Source organism: Hordeum vulgare, chromosome 5H (assembly GCF_904849725.1).
Source record: "Hordeum vulgare subsp. vulgare chromosome 5H, MorexV3_pseudomolecules_assembly, whole genome shotgun sequence".
Lineage (NCBI taxonomy): Eukaryota > Viridiplantae > Streptophyta > Magnoliopsida > Poales > Poaceae > Hordeum > Hordeum vulgare.
Genome location: NC_058522.1, coordinates 436,242,414 through 436,261,225, shown reverse-complemented (window position 1 = coordinate 436,261,225; position 18,812 = coordinate 436,242,414). Strand labels below are relative to the sequence as shown.

Below are 18,812 nucleotides of genomic sequence, written 5' to 3'. Positions count from 1 at the left end.
CCAAGGGCGCGCCATGCAGGCTTGTGGGCCCCCCTGGAGGTCCCCTGACCTAGATCTTGCGCCTATAAATTCCCAAATATTCCCAAAAAAATCAGGGGAGCATCGTAATCACTTTTCCGCCGCCGCAAGCTTCTGTCTCCGCAAGATCCCATCTGGGGCACGCCCTGGTGCCCTGCCAGAGGGGGGATTCGGACACGAAAGGCTTCTCCATCAACACCATGACCTCTCCGATGATGCGTGAGTAGTTCACCATAGACCTATGGGTCCATAGCTAGTAACTAGATGGCTTCTTCTCTCTCTTGGATCTTCAATACAAAGTTCTCCATGATCTTCATGGAGATCTATCCGATGTAATCTTCTTTTGCGGTGTGTTTGTCGAGATTCGATGAATTGTGGATTTATGATCAGATTATCTATGAATCTTATTTGAGTTTCTTCTGATCTCTCTTATGCATGATTTCATATCCTTGTAATTCTCTTCGAGTTGTGGGTTTTGTTTGTCCAACTAGATCTATGATTCTTGCAATGGGAGAAGTGCTTGGTTTTGGGTTCATACCGTGCGGTGACCTCACCCACTGACAGAAGGGGTAGCGAGGCACATATCGTGTTGTTGCCATCAAGGGTAAAAAGATGGGGGTTTCATCATTGGTTTGAGATTATCCCTCTACATCATGTCATCTTGCTTAAAGCATTACTCTGTTCGTGATGAACTCAATACACTAGATGCATGCTGGATAGCGGTCGATGTGTGGAGTAATAGTAGTAGATGCAGAAAGTATCGGTCTACTTGTCTCGGACGTGATGCCTATATGCTAGATCATTGCCTTAGATATCGTCATGACTTTGCGCGGTTCTATCAATTGCTCGACAGTAATTCGTTCACCCACCGTAATACTTGCTATTTTGAGAGAAGGCTCTAGTGAACACTATGGCCCCCAGGGTCTACTCCACACCATATTTTCAGCCTTACACTTTTTACTCCGTTGCACTTTCCGCCTTCAGATCTCACTTTTGCAAACAATCTTGAAGGGATTGACAACCCCTTTGAAGCGTTGGGTGCAAGTTTGTTTGTGTTTGTGCAGGTACTCTGGACTTGACGAGACCCTCCTTCTGGATCGATACCTTGGTTCTCAAACTGAGGGAAATACTTACTGCTCCTGTGCTGCATCACCCTTTCCTCTTCAAGGGAAAAACCAACGCAAGCTCAATCTCCGTCAACGTGTCAATTTCTGGCGCTGTTATTTGAGAAGTAGCAGGTACCCGCTGCGGAAGGGGACAATTTTGAAGATCAAGTCTTCACTGCAAAAGTTGTTGGGTGAACCGAACACTACTAGTAGAGTTATGGTGCGTGAGAAGCAAGCCTTGGTGCCAGGAATTACTCCTTTGAAGGTGGTTTTGTTGGGTTTAATTCTTGATGGATCAATGCCCATTTTCTCATTGTGTCCTCATAAATTAGGTTAAGGCTGCTACCTCCATCCATGAGGACTCGCATGAGGTGGTACCCCTCAATGATGGGGTCAAGTACCAAGGTCGTCGAACCCCTGTGGCGAATACTGGTCGGATGGTCTGTGAGTTCATAAGTGATCGGGTAAGCCGACCATGGGTTATACTTCGGGGCTACTGACTCTATTGCGTATATGCCCCAAAGTGCGTGCTTCCTCTCCTTTTTAGGCAAGTGAGTGACATAGATCATATTCACGGTTCTTTACTTCAGGGGGAACTTCTTTTGGCCCCCGTTGTTTGGGCGATGGGGTTCCTCTTCTTCCTCGCTACGGGGGCTCTTGGTATGGTTATCGGCCACGCTCTTGCTCGCCGCCTTGATCACCTAACAGTTACGGTTGGTGTGAGTAGTGGGTTTGTTTTGAGTGTCGTGTATCTGGCAAGGCCTCTCAAGTATTTTGTCGAGCGTTGTCGGGCCATCCTGATTTCCTTTATAAGGCTTCTTTTAGTTTGTCCCTGTCGTTCCTATCTGTACCCCTCTTCGATGGCCAGGACTTTTTTCCATCTCTCGGTGATGGAGTCATGTTCGGCTTTGAGTTCCATGTGCTTTAGCTTAAGGCTCTGGGCAGTGGCTATGAGCTACCGCCTGAATACTTCTTGATCTAGTGGGTCTTCGGGGACGATGAAATCATTGTATCCCATGTTGTCCTCCTCCTCTACCATAGGGATGTAGTTGTTGTCTCCGGAATGGTCGAGATCCTCGGGCTTGTCTAGATCCATGTAACCTGGTTGGCCGGGGTCGTATTCAGGGTGTGCAGGTTCTGGGGATTCGGTGGGATTTTTCGTATCCTCGGGGTTGAGGTTATCTCCAGTTCCCACATTGCTTTCCTTGCCCTTACGAGCTTTAGGAATTTTGCGCTGGCGATGGCGCTTGACGGGTTCCTCGCCACTATTTTTGACCAAGGTGCCATCATCGCTTTTCCCCATGGCGCCCTCGTCCCTAGGGGTGTCCACCATGTAGACGTTGTACATGGAGGTGGCAGTCCATCGTCCCGTTACGGGAGGACTAGGTGATATGATAGCCATGTCATGTAGACGTCGTCCGTGGAGGTGGTAGTCCATTGTCCAATTACGGGAGGACTAGGTTATATGATAGCCATGTCAGTATCTTCGGCTTCCTGTGAGGAGAAGTCTAACAGATCGGTTAGATCTTCGATAGTGGCAATGAAGTGGGTGGTGGGCGGGGAATAAAGTTCCTCGCACCTAGTCTCAGAGCCAGAAGGATCCTAGATCGGGACCGACCCGTCCGAACTATCCGTGGCTTGTGTTCGGGTCATCGTCTCATTTGACAACGAGAGATTTACCGGACTAGTCCTGAGAGCTCAGAGTTGAGCTTTGGTGCTTCAGCATAGGGAGTGTGTTCGGGCGAGGTTACCCTCGGGCCTCCGAAAACCATAGTCAAATCATGTCTCAAGGCTGGATCAGGAGTAGACACTATCCCAGACTCGAGGTCGGGAGAAGAGCCGAAGTTAAGGTTTTGGAGTTTTCGAGCTCTTTGGCCAAAGCTGAGACCTCAAAGAGGATCAAATCTCCCTGGGCGTCGGCGACGTACTCCAAATCAGCGAACTTGGATCCCTAGCCCGGGGTGAACCCGTTGATCTGGTGATGAACCGCCTTAACGCGCGGGGTGGTACTACCGAGAGCAAGGGATAGGTCAGAGATGAAGATATCCCCGACCTTGATGTTTTCGCTCGTGACCGAGCGAGCCATCGATCCTTCTGGCGATCCTACAACAGAGCTCTCAATGAAAGCGCCAATGTCGGTGTTAAAATCGGCTGGTCTTGAGTAGGGGGTCCGAATTATGGATCTTGGGTTGATGGGTAACAAGGGACGAAGGAGACGGTGTTTATCCAGGTTCGGGCCCTCTTAATAGAGGTAAAACCCTACGTCCTGCTCTTGTCGTATTGATGAAGTAGTACGAAGTACAATGTTGATCTACCTCGAGATCGACTGTTGTGGTCTAAAACCCTGATCGTAATGAGTTTAATATGTCCTGTGAACTATGGACCCCTGGTTTATATAGATACCAGGGATGCTAGGATTACACAAAGTCGGTTACAATAAGGAAGGAATATGCCGATCACTACGTCGCATTGGATTGTACGCCAAGTCTTCGAGACAATCCATCTTGATTCCAACATTACCAATGATGACCAAACGGTCCAGGAGTCCGGCCCATGAGAACAGATAAGCGGCCCGAGGACCCCTTAGCCCTAGACTCCCTCAGTTACCGTTGGGTGATGTTCTCGGACTTGCGGCTCAGCGCCACATATAGGAGTCGCACGGGCGACGCTAAGGCAACATCCGTGGGAGCAATTGAGGACTCGGTGCGTGACGACGACATCTAGGGCGATCGATGGGGACCGGCGGTGTGGATGGGAGCAAGGGTGACCGACGGGGATGGCTCGCACACGAAAAATGAAGGACGAATGCGGGAAGGAGCGTGATGAATTTGATGGGCTTGGTCATCTCAGTGAAATTTTAGGTGGGTCTAACCTATGTGATCCGACATGGTGGACAGCTCGGGCCACCCCGGATATCAATTACTTGTGAAGGGTATGGGTCAGTACGAACGTATAAAACAACATAAAAATCGGTATAAATAAGAATATTATGACGGATGAGTGACTAGGCCCGTTCTACAGGGGTGTTTGGGGGACGAGGCTCCCCTGACGTACCGCAGGGTGCAGTTGGGCCACTAACATATGGGTCCGGAAGCAGGTTGGTCCACTTATCAGTGACCCAACTGCACCTTGTTACGTAAGGGGAGCCGAGTCCGTGTTTGGGGACAATTTTTCTGTTTTAACCTATGGGGGCAAAGAAAATGCAGAATTGACCTCGTTTAAAAAAAAAATCCCAATCTAACCTCTTTTCCTGACGCCAATATCCCTGGCGTCTGGTTTGCATGCGAGACGCCAAGGTCCCTGGCGTCTGGTACGGGGTGGCATGACCGGCAGACCCGCTAAGTTTCTGACGTGGCATGGTACCAAACGCTAGGGACCCTGGTGTCTGGTATCAAACGCCGAGGGCCCTTGTGTCTGGATGACGTGGCACACATTATTCAAAAAATTGTATGATCTGCTACCAAACGTCAGGGTCTTTGACGTCTGGTCCTCGATCAGACGCCAGGGTCCCTGGTGCTTGGTACCATGCCACGTCAGAAACTTAGCAGGTCAGCCGGTCATGTAGGCTTGTAGCAGACGCCAGGGACCTTGGCGTCTCGTACGCAAACCAGACGCGAGGGATGTTGGCGTCATGAAAAAAGGTTAGATCAGGAATTTTTTTAAAAGCGAGGTCAAATCTGTATTTTCTTTGCCCCGTAGGTCAAAACAGAAAAATTGGCATGTGTTTGGGAAGCCCAGCTATACAAGCAGAGGAAGGGGAAATAACGAAGCCGAGCTCTTACGGACAACATTGCTTCCCCCCTCCTCTGCTTTTTCTCTCCGGGGTGGCAGATGCCGGATTGAGAGCAGCGCCGCAGACCACCCAACCACCCCCCACAAGGCGATGAGGGGGGCTTTCATCCTCGCCGCCGCTTTCATCCTCGGGGCTGCGACTTTGTACTTCGGTGTTTTGGAGGAGGCTTGGGTTTCGGGTGTTGATCCTTCTGCCTTCGGCCGAAAGGTACGTCCTTTCGCCGGCACAAATTTCGATTTTTCTCTCTCACATTGTCGGCATCTGCAGGTGTTGGGAGGTACATCGGCATGGCATCCCTCTCCGGAGGCGCTGAAGCGTGGCGTCCCCTCTCCCCTGGAGACAGCGCTGCAGCACGGCGTCGAAGCGGCGCTTCCGGGTGGCAGCTTCTCCCCGACGGAAACGGGGCTCCAACACGGCCACGGCGTCCCTTCTTCCACACCACCGGAAGCAGTGTCGCCGGCTCTGCTGCATCTGTTCAACAGTCCCCAAGCAGAAGTGATGCCTGATGAAGGCACAATGCTCGGACTCGGAGAAGGAAAGGTTGCATCTCTGGGGGTGAAGCGCCGACGGAAGGCATGTTTTTTATTGCAGTTTGCCGATATGCTTTCCCTGGGTCACCGCTCCTCCTCAGCCCTCACAGTTTTCTGCAGGTTTTCCAGGCCAACGACGGAGATGCATCATCACCACCTCCACCACCACCTCCACCACCACCCAACCCATGGGAGGAGAGAAGGACGAAGAAAGTCCTAACAATCATCGGTAAGCAGCTGGGATAGCATGGATCGAATATAACTGCGCTATTAACTTGAAAAAGAACAGTGATTTCTGTTCGACTTCTTCCCGTTCGTCCTCCGTACACGCCAATCTGTTGATCTCTCTTCTGCCTTCCTTCTCCTAAAAGAAAGCAATGTTCAGTAGTAATTTTTCTGCAGTATTTCGCTGTACAGTAGTGCTTGCTACTGCTTGGTCTGTACAATAGTGCTTGCTACGGCTTGTTATGCAGTATTTCCTTAGCTTGCGACTAGATATTGAATATCTTGGTTTGGTCTAAAGCTGACTATAAGAGAAACTAGAGAAAAAGCTAAGAACTTGGTATGAAACATCGTTTAGTCAATTGGGGGAGGTTTGTAGACCCAAGGATCAAGTGGGGCTGGGACTAGTGGATTTAAAGGTTATGAATATCTTCTTTACTATGTAAATGGCTATGGAAACTTGAAAACAGTCGAGGTATTTGACAGGATCTCCTTAGGACAAATACAATACAAAGTCTGAGTTATTCTTGTGCAAGAACAAAACTGGTGTCTCTCATTTTTGGCAAGGCCGGATGAAGATACTGTTTAACTATATGCAAGTACTGAAATTTAGTGCTGGGAGTACCTTACCAACAAATGAGTCTTCACTGTCAAATTCTTCAAATTTGCACTATGTGTCTTCATTTCTGATGCTCGCGTCAACTTCTGCATAGGCTTGACCGCCAAAATCCTTCATTTTGCAAAACTTGCAAACCTGCAACCACATTCACAGTTCATTTGGGTGTCAACTTCCTTTGTTTGAAAAGTCCTTCGGTGCCAGCTTTTCTTTAAGACAAACTTCTGCATGCTCATTTCCATTTGGGGAGCCCAGTGACCGCATTATTTTGGGGGAAATTTTTGTTTTTGCCACTCTAGTTTTTTCCTACTTTGCTTAAGCAACTCTAAAATTTGGCATTTCACATTTGCTACTATTAGCTTTTAACAATACAGCACAATGTCATTCCGTGGCAAAAACAATAATTCTAGCATGGAATTGTGCATTGTCAAAAGCTAAGAGTGACAAAAGTAAAATGAAAAATTATTGCTTTTGCCATGGAATGACATTTGTAATGTATTATCGAAAGCTAAGGATGGCGGAAGTGAGATGTCAAATTCTAGAGTGGCATAAGAAAGTGGACAAAAACTAGAGTGGCAAAAACAAAGTTTTCCTCAGGGTCAGGAATGATGCTCACAAATATTGTTTCCTTTTTCTAATGTTCCTTTATTAACATCTATATATAGCACTAATACAAAATCTCCAAATTGATTATTTACCAAGGATAAGATAGTAGTAGTGATTTTTTAGCTTGCTTCTACCTCTCTTCTTTTACATGTTCACTTGCTACTACAAGTTTTGCACTACTTTTGTATGGTAAAATGTATGCATCCTTGTAAGTTTTGAACCGTGCTATCCTATCCTGTTTGGCGCTAAGCCTCCGGCTATAGGGTTATTCCCTGACAGAATTAGAGTTATTTTTACAGCTAATAGCAGAATTAAGGACAAATGAAGGAAACCCCCGTGTGCTCGCTCCCCCGCCCCCCTCAGGCGACAGGCGAACCCTCTGAAGGTGGCGGTGCTGCTCGGTTGGCGGCGCGGGCCTCGGGTGCCCTTGATGTGGCGGTGTGGTCATTGGCCGCGGGGCGGCGTGGTGGTGCGGTAGCTGGCAGCGTCCGCTCAGCCCAGAACTGGGCCCTTTTTTGGTCTTCATCTGGGTTGGGGTCGGCCGGCATCGGTGTGCGGCAACGCGACTCCCTAGTGGTGGTGGCGAGGCGGCGGAGGTCTGCGGGTGGTGGCCGCTTCGTCGACCGGTATGTTGTAGCGACCGGTATGCTGTAGCGGTGCGGTAGGGCTGTCCGGACCCATTTGGGCCCGACCGGGCCAGTGGGGGCTCGTAGATCCATGTCATTGTGTCCGGTCGACTCCACAACGATGGTGTAGGTTTTTCCCTCTCGTCGGTTGAGTTGCAGATATCCCCGAGCCCGGTGTCTCCTCTCCCTCCCTCCAGGTCTCGTGTCGGTGGCCTTATTAGGACGACGAAGTTGGTTCCGTGACTGTGGTGGCACAAGCTGGTGGGCGGCAGGTTGTGTGATGCACTACGCATCGTCCGGGGTGGTGTTGATTGTTTTGGGTCGGGAGAAATTCCTGTCGGCTCGTCCAACACCGATGCGGTCACACCTGCAGGCACCGTTGGACCTTCCTGAAGGGCGTTGGGTTTACCCCTTCCCCACTGCCCTCCGCGTACCGGGGGAACCCTAGGACTTGTCCGGGCAGCAACGGTGTCGTTGTCGCCTTCCTTCTTGAAGGTGTTGCTCGGTACGCGACGCTTCAAGGTGCTAGGAGCGCGGTGGAATTTCTCCGGAGGGTGCACTAGGAGCAAGATGGCAAAGAAGGTGCTAAGCGAGATGTGAGTGAAGCAAGGGGTCGGGCGTATGAGGACCTCTACCAGCTGTTAGACACGAAGGAAGGCGAGAGGGACATCTATAAGATGGCCAAGATCTGATAGAGGAAGACTAGGGATGTTGACCAAATCAAATGCATCAAGGATGGAGCAAATCATCTCCTGGTGAAGAACGAGGAGATTAAGCATAGATGGAGGGAGTACTTTGACAAGTTATACAATGAGGAGAGTGAGAGCTCTACCATTGAACTTGACGACTCCTTCCATGATACTAGCAAGCGTTTCGTGCGGCGAATCCAGGAGTCGAAGGTCAAGGGGGCTTTAAAAAGGATGAAAGGAGGCAAGGCAATGGGCTCTGATTGTATCCCCATTGAGGTATGGAGAGGCATCGGGGACATGGCGATATTATGGCTAACCAAGCTTTTCAATCTCATATTTTGGGCAAACAAGATGCAAGAAGAATGGAGGTGGAGTATATTAGTACCAATCTTCAAGAACAAAGCGGATGTTCAGAGTTGTACTAATTACCGTGGAATTAAGCTGATGAGCCATGCAATGAAGCGATGGGAGAGAGTCATTGAGCACCGCTTAAGAAGAATGACAAGCGTGACCAAAAATCAGTTTGGTTTCATGCCTGGGAGGTCGTCCATGGAAGCCATTTTCTTGGTATGACAACTTGTGGAGAGATGTAGGGAGCAAAAGAAGGACCTGCATATGGTGTTCATTGACTTGGAGAAGGCCTATCATAAGATACCATGAAATGTCATGTAGTGGGCCTTGGAGAAACACAAAGTCCCAACAAAGTACATTACCCTCATCAAAGACATGTATGATAATGGTGTGACAAGTGTTTGAACAAGTGATGACGACACTGATGACTTCCCGACTAAAATAGGACTCCATCAGGGGTTGGCTTTGAGCCCTTATCTTTTTGCCTTGGTGATGGATGAGGTCACAAGGCATATACAAGGAGATATCCCATGGTGTATCCTCTTTGAGGACGATGTGGTGCTAGTCAATGATAGTCGGACGGGGGGTCAACAAGAAGTTAGAGCTATGGAGACAAACCTTGGAATCGAAAGGTTTTAGACTTAGTGGAACCTAGTTAGACTACATGAAGTGCGCTTTCAGTAATACTAGGCACGAGGAGGAGGAGCAGCAGGTTAGCCTCGATGGGCAAGTGGTGCCTTAGAAGGAAACCTTTCGATATTTGGGGTCAATTATGTAGAAGGATGGGGATATCGATCAAAATGTGAACCATCGAATTAAAGCCGGATGGATGAAGTGGCGCCAAGCTTCTGGCATTCCGTGTGACAAGAGAGTGCCACATAAGCTAAAAGGCAAGTTCTATAGGACGGCGGTTCGACCCAATGTTGTATGGCGTTGAGTGTTGGATGATTAAAAGGCGACATGTGCAGCAGTTAGGTGTGGCAGAGATGCGCATTTTGAGATGGATGTGTGGCCACACAAGGAAGGACCAAGTCCGGAATGATGACATACGATATAGAGTTGGGGTAGCGCTGATTGATGAGAAGTTTGTCCAACATCATCTGAGATGGTTTGGTCATATTCTGCACAGGCCTCTAGAAGCTTCAGTGCATAGCGGACGGCTAAAGTGTGCCGATAATGTCAGAAGAGGTCGCGGTAGACTGAATCTGACATGGGAGGAGTCCGTAAAGAGAGATTTGAAGGACTAGAGTATCACTAGAGAACTAGCCATGGACATGGGTGAGTGGAAGCTTGCTATCCATGTGCTAGAACCATGAGTTGGTTGCGAGATTTTCTGGGTTTTACCTCTAGCCTACCCTAACTTGTTTAGGTCTAAAGGCTTTGTTATTATTGTTGTTGTTGTTGTGCAGCGGTTTTCGATCATATTCGCTTTGTTGATCTGCCGGTGTCGGCGTTTGTTTTCCTTTCTCTCGTTTTTTCTTTTGTGCTTGATTGTCTGCGGCCCGAGTGAGTTGGATGCATCGGACGATTTCTTTTAGACCTTTCTCCCTAGCGGCTTCCCCACCCGAGCGTAGGGGCTCGAAAAGGCTGGCAGATTGGAGCTTCTCATGCCTAGGGTTTCATGACGGCGACCCCAGTTCCAGCGGGGTGGGCCTTGGGACCTGACATGGCGTGCACGCGAGCGGCGAAGCGTGACCCCGTGAGGACACGGTTGCGGTTGCTTGGCTGTGCCCCGGCGGATCCTGGCGGCAGTGGCCATGGTTGACGGCAGCGAGGTGCGGGTGGCAGATCCGTGTGACGACGCCACTAGCCCTGATCGACACGTCCCCTTATGGTGGCTAGCCTGGTTTGGCAGCCATCCAGCGACTGTTGCACTGCGCTGGCCGGTGCTCCCATACTTCGACGGTGATGATACGTGGCTTCCCTCTCAGTGATGGTGGTACTCTCCGGCGATCTGCTTCCCTACCTCCTGTCTGCCCTTGCTTTGGTGGGCTTTGGGGGTTTGTGGTCTTGTACCGGGCCGAAATCCTTGCGCCGCGATGGCCTGCGCTGACAATGGTGACGCGTGAGGGTGCCGTTACCTCCACGGAGGCACTGTCAAGGCCCTGAGTGGCCCCTCTCCTCGAGAACCGGGGGAACCCTTAGGCCTTGTTTGGTGCGCAGGGTTTGAGGAGGTTTGTAGGGGATTATTCCCGAGGGGATCAGAAACCCCGTGATTCCCTGCATGTCCATTTGGTGGACAGGGTTTGTGATGAGCAAACCCCTTCAATCCTCTCTAATCCCCCTCGATTTCTTCTACCCATGCGGCTCAGAAACCTTGTCTCATGGCTCAGGGATTTGGCAATTGAGGGGATTTGAGAGGATTGGGTGGAAGGAAGGGATTCACCCAATCCTCTGAAAAACCCCCCTCCACAACCCTCCCCAACCCCTTCCTGCCAAACAAGGCCTTAGTCTAGTTCGTTGGCGCTGCTTGGGTTGCACTTGGAGTCCCCGATGCGGCAGCTGGAGATGGTGGCCTCCCCGGTCTTTTCCGGCGAGGCTTGCTGGCGATGCGTTGTTGTCATGTGGGGTGCAGCATAGGGCTTGGACGTCTAGGGCGCAATGCCGGCGCCGATGTGTCCAAGACGATGGCTTCGCTAGTTCCGTCCGGGTCCTGCCATCCACTTGTCGATTCTCCTAGGCACATGGGGTGGAAGGTCCGTTGGCCCGGGCAACCCTCGAGATATGATCTTCTTTGGAGGCGCCTCGCTATGGCTGTGATGCAGCCTTGACGTTCTGAGTCTAGTTGCCTTGCCATTCATGGTTGGAGGCTGGACAAGGTAGGACCTTTCGTCGTTGCTGTTTGTAGTTGGTGGCACCTCCTCACCTGCTCATTTGGTGAGGACGGTGGTGTGTGCGCGCGTGTGTCCCTCCTGCTGGGAGGTTGTACCTGTGCCTCTATTTTCTTCATGTTCAATGAAATGAAAAGAAGCGTTTTCTCGAAAAAACAACATAGTTACGGTAGCAACGCAAGAGGAGTCGAACCCCTTATTTTGTGAGTTGGCTGCATGAATTTTGGTCTTTACAAATGCTTCATTTGTACAATGCCCATCATTATGACTAATTTGTGAATTTTTAATTTTAGGATGCATTCTCACAATCCTTGTATACTGCAATCCCATCATTGTTTTCTGGAGCACCGGAAACAATATGATCATGACCGCTGCATTTTGCACGATGATCGACTTCATTGGATCTGTGATGGGGACAGGAGCTTGGCTATTATTTGCTGTTGTGCAATTGCATGGGGAGGATGGGAAAACAGTTGGAGTCGAGGCAGTTCTATCAAATGCTGTCGGGCTTGCTCTTCTAACAATGTACATTACAATCAAAATTGCCGCACCCAGGAACTTGAATGCAATGGTAATATAACTGCACAGCTATCTGTTTATCTTGAATCTTGCATGTTTATTCAGATTTTTTTTTTTTTTTTTTTTTGCATACTTGTTGTTACGTATGAACTATGCTTGTGTGTGACTCCAGGTATGCTTCGGGTCATTGACGGCATTTGCCACCATAATTGGCCTTAGTGTGTCGCTTGCAGTCTTAGGACCTATCCAGAAGGATTCAATGGCAGCACACGACATGGCTCTTGCTGCTACTGGTCTGCAGGTCTTTTCTCAGTTCATACCCTACATCAGCGTGGTGAGTTTGCAATAATACCTGAAAAACCAATATACAGTCCATGAAAGAGTACATGAGTATTTATTTAGTCTAAATGCGTGTACTTTGAATTTGCCTGTCAATTACAGTACGGCCTTTTCCGTCCATCTGCCAATCCACCACCGATGAATATTCGGAACATGAGACCGCTGCTAATCTATTCAAGGGCATCAAACTTCATCATCTCTCTCTTCTGGGCTATGTATGCCGTTCTTACGTATCAGCACACAATGTTTGAGGTAAGCTTATAAATAAAAACTCCTGATTCAGTTGGTCATGGAGACAAAAAAATGATAGAAAGATAGTTCACATATATGAAACTTATATATCTATGATTCATCGGGTGTTGTATCATTTTGCAATTTCAGGTCGCTAATGTTTCCAGCACTATTTTGGGCTTCGGATCCTTGTGCCTTCACCTAGTCTATGCGCTCGGCCCGGATGCGGTGTAAAGTCAGAATGAATTCATGAAGGCTGATGACAAATGAAAGTGAATGACGATGTAGCAGTTCTTGAGCGGTGAAGCTGACGCGAATGTCTCGTGAAGTCGTGACTCAGAACTAGAGCGTGCTGTGTTTTCTTAACTGGAGAATGTCACTGTTCAACAAAGAATCGTGGTGCATGATCGATTTTGGGGATTTGTTGCTAGGTCATTAGGTGACAAAGATCTAGGACTTGAGATTTGGAGGAAGATTTTGAACCGCTAGTTCCTGTTCTTCATGTCGGCTGTGATAGCCGGCCTTTTCTATCTGTCTAGTTATTAGTACTACTCTGTTTTCGTTTCTGCCTGGAGGGTCATAGCACGCTGCCGCCCGCCTCGTCAGGCAGGGGTCCGGCGCGCCGCCCCCACCCCCTCCTCGTCCCAACCTTTGCCGACGCCGCCCTTCTGGCCCCAACCACCGTCCTCCCGCCAATCCAAGCCAACCGGCCACGGCCGCCGGTACTCCCCTCACCTTTTGCCTCTTTGTCGCCCACCTGAGCTTTCTTTTCCTCCTTGACCACCCCCCCGCGCGGCGGCAGCACACAGTCATTCATAAGATCTGTTCTACGGAGGAGTGTTTTTTTTTTGGTGTGTGTGTGTGTGGGGGGGGGGGGGGGGGGGGCTTTAGCGCATGCTTCCGATTTCTGAAAATTCTGAACCCTAAATCCTGGATTTCACTTGGCCCAAAATGGACCGGTTGCTAAATTCTGTCATGGTAATTGCTTATAGATTAGTGTCACCAGCCACTAAAAACTGTTTAATCCTTGTGGCATCTATGCATGAGCGCAGGAGATAATCGGTCACTATTACTGATGATCTTTGTGCCTTTTCCAAACTTTTGTTCTAAAAGTCATATGCTAGGTTAGCCATCTAACTCCCATCCTTATGAAAACAAGGTCTCTACTTACTAACTTTATGTTGAAATACTTGATAACTTGTTGAGGAACCGAAGGTTTACTTACAGTGGTTTTTTTTTTTTCTGGTGGCACCAATTGAGCCCTTCCCTGCAATGTATTTGATCAATTTACTCCATTTATCAAAGTGGATATGCATGGTGCTTATGTCAATAGCATACTGCTCCACATCTACAATCTTATACCCTGTTAATGGAGCTAACAAATTGAGTTGGCATCGATATGACTGGTTAGCCTATGTTTTTGCTTGTGCGATGTTTACATTGATAATTTACAGTTTATGCCAAGTCCATTCGGTATACAGTTGACCTTTTTTTTTTTGCTATAATTCAGAGCATAATATTCACTGCTTGTTGACCTCCACCAGCAATGCCAAGTTTTCAACAGTTTGCACAAAAGGCAACTTCTGATTGCTTTATCTGCTAAGGTGAACAAAATTGTGTGCAAGAATAATTCCATGCAGCTCAGCATAATTAACATGAGACTATCCCTCTGCTTTTCTTACTTATTCTGACGGAATTTGATACGAGTATATGTTAATATTAGCTCCAATTACTCAAATGGAAAATTCTATGTCCCCCTTTTCTTAGTTTTTGTAACTTAACAACATCCTTCTATTATCATCTGACATATGGAAGTATCTGTATTTTCTTAAAGGTTTCTTACTAAGTAGACATGCCTTGAGCCAAGTAAAGAAGTGCAACAGTGCATATATATGGGAGACCATGTACCTCGCTCTCCAAGTCTACATATCACCTGTTTTTACTGTTGGTTTTGTAAGTCTGATGCAACTGAAAACTGCATACCTACCCTCTTATGCAAGTCTGATGCAACTGAAAACTGCATACCTACCCTCTTATGTATGTCTGATGCACCTGAAAGGCTGAAACCCAACGGATGTGCTTTAAGCGCTAGGTTACTGGTACCGAAATTTGACATTTCACCATCTTATATGCCTAATTCGTGTCTGGCTCAATAATAAATATGAATACCAAATTGACTTTGTTCTCCTTTTTCAATTGTATCGGTGGTAGTTATAACTGGTTCTGTTCTTCTACTCCCCAAGTTAGGGAATTCTGCTTCAAAGTATAAAGCATGAATTGTGCTTTCTAGCAGTTAATTAAATCATTGACCTGCATAAATATAGTGATAAGAGCACACAGTTTGTTGAACAAGAAGCTTTCTGTGGCATGAAGAATGGGTATTTGCGACACGTGAAGGACCATGTTACTTTACGCCAATGCGTGTGAACTGAACTATTAGTGAGGTTCTTTGTTTTTGGCAGGTGGGAAGGCCCTATTGTGATGCTCTAACCAGGCAAAGGAGCGGGATATGATGAGGCTGGTGAGGGAGATGCTAGGTAAAATCTCCCACCAGGCCTACACCCTCTTTGATGTCATTTGGAACATGTATTAGTTTTTCACCGCAAAGGACCTTGATGCAAATGATCAGCTGGTTATGCTTGACAATATTCTGCCGGAACTAAACTGGACACACCATCTTTAGTAAATGAATGGATGCAAAATAAATTTAAGGGTTACGTCTTACTAGTAACACTTGGAGCCCCCCAATGAATCATCTACATTAATCCTCATGAGAGGCGCTAGAAAAAAAAGGTAAACCCAATGAATTCCAATTATCTCGAGAGAACAGAAACATTTGGTCATCAACTTGTCATAGCAGTCATTCGATAATACACTCGATGCCTGGTAAACAACAATTAACTAACGGTAAGTAAGTATGATTAGCCGTTGATGGAGTTACTCTTGTCCAGGTTGAATCACGGGCGTTGGATCGCTGAATCGTTATCTGAAGAAAATGACACCTGAACTGAAGATGCAGGCCAGTATCGAAGGTACCTGACAATGTCCCCTCCAAAGGTTAGACATATCCTCATGGTGATGATGCGAAGGTGAAGCACGGCACTGGTCGCTTGTCTCGCGGAAAAAAATGCTAGGAATGTGCACTTGATGAAGTATGTGTCTTCCCAAGTCGCTTCTTCAGGTGAAAGGTTGGTCCACTGCACGAGGCATTGAATGGCCGGACAAGTTTCGCCAAGGTATTTGTCGGACCTGTAAGACCATGGCTGGTGAAGTTTTAAGAGTACCATCAGCGTTTGCAATAGGCATATCAGGGCTAGGATTGGCATGCTTGCCCAAATGCTTCTTCAACAGACTCACATGAAAAACTGGGTGGATCTTTATGTGGCCAGGGAATTGCGGTAATTTGTAGGCTACATTGCCCACTTTCTTAATTATGGCAAAAGGATCCTGGTATTTGTGTTGTAATTTGATTGCTCCGCGGCATCCAAAATCGTCCATACGATGAGGTTCCATCTTTAAGTAGACCCTCTTCATTCCGTTTTGTGTCTGCTGTAAGATGTTGTTTCAGCTGCTCATTCATTCATTTGTTCGATCACAGAAGAGTTATCTGAAGAAAATGACACCTGAACTGAACTGAAAGATGCAGGTCAGAAAGGTGCATGACACTACTAGACAAGACTGGGAAACAAAAACTGCTTTGAGATTGGGAAAGGCATGTGGCGTCCTCTCTTCCAGTTCCATAGAGGATGAAGAGATAGAGTCGGTCGGTCCGTTGGGGATCGATACGCAACGCACTCACGATGTAAAAGCGCTTCGCCGCCCAAGTCCCCTCTGTACTGCAGCCTCCTCTTGGTTGTGGCGTGGATCCTTAGTCCGCCGCCGCCGCCTCGACCCGGAAGCGAATCTTTCTTTTGTCGGTAAGCAATCTATAAGCTTCAAGTTTGCATAGGCTTCTCTTGGTCCCTTGTAGTGCGTATATTGGATATAAGATCCGTGCATGAGCCTAGTTATTAGTTAGATTTTTCTTTTCCGTCCTCTCTTTTCTCCACGGCCAGATTGGTGGCCGCAAATCCGAACGGACTATTCGCCGGGAGTATGTGATATGTTCATTTCCTCTCTGTATACTACTATAAAAGATGCAACCCAAACTCTTGAGAAATTGCCTTCTCAAAACCAAGGCCACCTAAGAACTCTTTTCAAAATTGATTAAATCATGTCTCTGAATTAGAGACGAGCATAATCCACACCGCTACCACATCTCTCCTCTCCTTTATGTGTGTGTGTGTATGTGTGTGTGTCTGTGTAGGGTTGCGTTATTCGTCATCTTGGGTGAGTTATAGTTATTCTTTACCACCCTCTATTTTAACATCAATGCACCGTAATTTTACATTCTGTAAATTTTGTCTTATTTTATACATAAAAAAAGATAGTAAAAAATATAATGAACATAAAAATATTTTATGTCACATAAAATTACGAACATACAAAAATAGTGTAAAAAATACAATAAATTTATTTTTTTCTAGTCTTGTGACCTATATTTTTGTTTTTCTTTTATCAAATTTTACGTAGTGATTCAATATAAATATAACTATTTGTATTTCAAATGTAATTTATTTGTTAATTGATCGTAAGATTATCTCTGGTAAAAAATAAACTATTCTGCATCCTAGATGATGAATAGAGTTTCTATATATATATATATATATATATATATATATATATATATATATATATATATATATATGACTATTTCGGTATACAAGGCTCGGTTCCTATATCTCAGTTAAGGACACGCTATTTGTCACCGTGGATGAGGAATAATTATTCTTTACCTCTCTATTTTCCCATCAAAGCACCGTATTTTTACGGATCGTATTTTTTTCTTACTTCATACCTAAAAAGAGAACGTAAGAAAATATTAAAATTATCATAAAAATATTTTATGCTACGTAAAGTTATAAACGTAAAAACATAGTGTAAAATATACACAAAATGTAATATTTCTGGTCTTATGACCTATATATTTGTTTTCTTACGCCAAATTTTATATAATCAATCAAGATGCATGTAACTATTTATGTACAAAAGGAAATTTATTTGTGAAACAATCATAAGATTACCTTGGATGAAGAATAGCTCATTCTATACCCTGGGTGATGAATACTGTTTATTTTAGGACGGGAGTATATATATTAGTGACCCAGGGTGAAGAATAAGGTATTCTTCGAATTTCGACCGATATAAAATTCTGTTTCACTGTTGCAAATTTACGTTTATCAGAGCGGTTGGCGGGCAAGGAGGTACCCCACTCCCCGTACCTATTTTTTTCTCTAATCAGCTACTAGCGGTTCAGCAACCTGCGGGTGGGCTTGCTCAACACCGTTCCTCTCATCCCAGAGACCCAGACCATCCTCTCCGACGACGATTGCGGAGGCGGCGGCAGCAATGGCGACGGTGCTGGAGGGACGACCGGGTGGTGAGGGCCACGCCCCTCTCTCGTACGTGGAGTACTCCCCCTTTCCCTCTTCATGTAGTAGCGACCAGGAGGCGAATTGGACACTGCAACGATACGGTGCGAGCTCGGGGGCGGCAACGACCTTCTCCGGCGTCCCTCTCCATCGCCGGTGGTCTTCTTTCTGGTAAGATCTCCCTGCACCTATACCTTTCCCTTTCCTCTTCAATGAATTTCTGAAGTTTTTAGGGTTAGGGTTCTTGATTTTTTTGGAACGGTGTTAAGAAAGAGAAGAAGTCCAAGAAAGAAGATGAATGTAAAGTGGGAGCTTGCATACAAAGGGGTGATGGAGTAGACCTTCGCTCGGATGTGAGATCAATTCGAGGAGGGGGTTATCATGTAGGAGGATCAGAAGATGACGAGCTGAGGAACAACACTATAGTATCTTTGCCCTGTTTCTTGACATTCTTTTCTATTTTGGATGAACTATTCTTTCTTTCTTCTTTGGAGCTCCATTGCTACAAAAAAAAAAAAGGAGCCATGTGCCCATGTCCAGCCGTTTCCACTTCGTGGTGTTGGGATGCTGCTACTGTATTAGAATGGCCATCCCATCATTGTGAATCTGCTCTGTTGCAGAATAAGGCACAGAAGAAAACGAGAAAGGGTAAAGCACAATAAAACATGGAAAAACAAGCCACACACTATGAGCAACTAAGAATCACTACCCGAAAAGAAGCACAAATCATTCAATCCCAAGTAATTGAGAGTGATCTTAATGCACAATGTCTTTGCTTCACGGTCTTATGTCCATCAAACCACTGCATCAGGGCTGATCATACATCTAAATGATCTTGCAAAAGGACACAAATGAGTCTCTTCT

General features: G+C 46.7%; 1 protein-coding gene and 1 long non-coding RNA gene across 5 annotated transcripts; both read left to right on the top strand.

Moving 5' to 3' along the window:
* Positions 1-4,893: 4,893 nt before the first annotated feature.
* On the top strand, positions 4,894-16,013 carry LOC123398018. Of its 4 annotated transcripts, XM_045092528.1 has the most exons (12): positions 4,894-5,124; positions 5,185-5,490; positions 5,568-5,676; positions 11,682-11,959; positions 12,080-12,241; positions 12,349-12,498; positions 12,628-13,199; positions 13,783-13,883; positions 13,988-14,081; positions 14,312-14,430; positions 14,940-15,014; positions 15,429-16,013. In XM_045092528.1, the coding sequence occupies exons 1-7, from the start codon at positions 5,008-5,010 to the stop codon at positions 12,709-12,711; spliced, it is 1,206 nt and encodes a 401-aa protein (XP_044948463.1). In that variant the 5' UTR covers positions 4,894-5,007; the 3' UTR covers positions 12,712-13,199; positions 13,783-13,883; positions 13,988-14,081; positions 14,312-14,430; positions 14,940-15,014; positions 15,429-16,013. The 4 variants fall into 4 exon arrangements, with proteins under 4 accessions (XP_044948463.1, XP_044948465.1, XP_044948462.1 ...); XM_045092530.1 differs by lacking the exons at positions 13,783-13,883; positions 13,988-14,081; XM_045092527.1 differs by lacking the exons at positions 13,783-13,883; positions 14,312-14,430.
* A 1,554-nt stretch (positions 16,014-17,567) lies between these two features.
* On the top strand, positions 17,568-18,497 carry LOC123398017. The gene is made up of 2 exons (XR_006610057.1): positions 17,568-18,119; positions 18,188-18,497. It is a non-coding gene; the product is annotated as an uncharacterized LOC123398017 (long non-coding RNA).
* Positions 18,498-18,812: the final 315 nt, after the last annotated feature.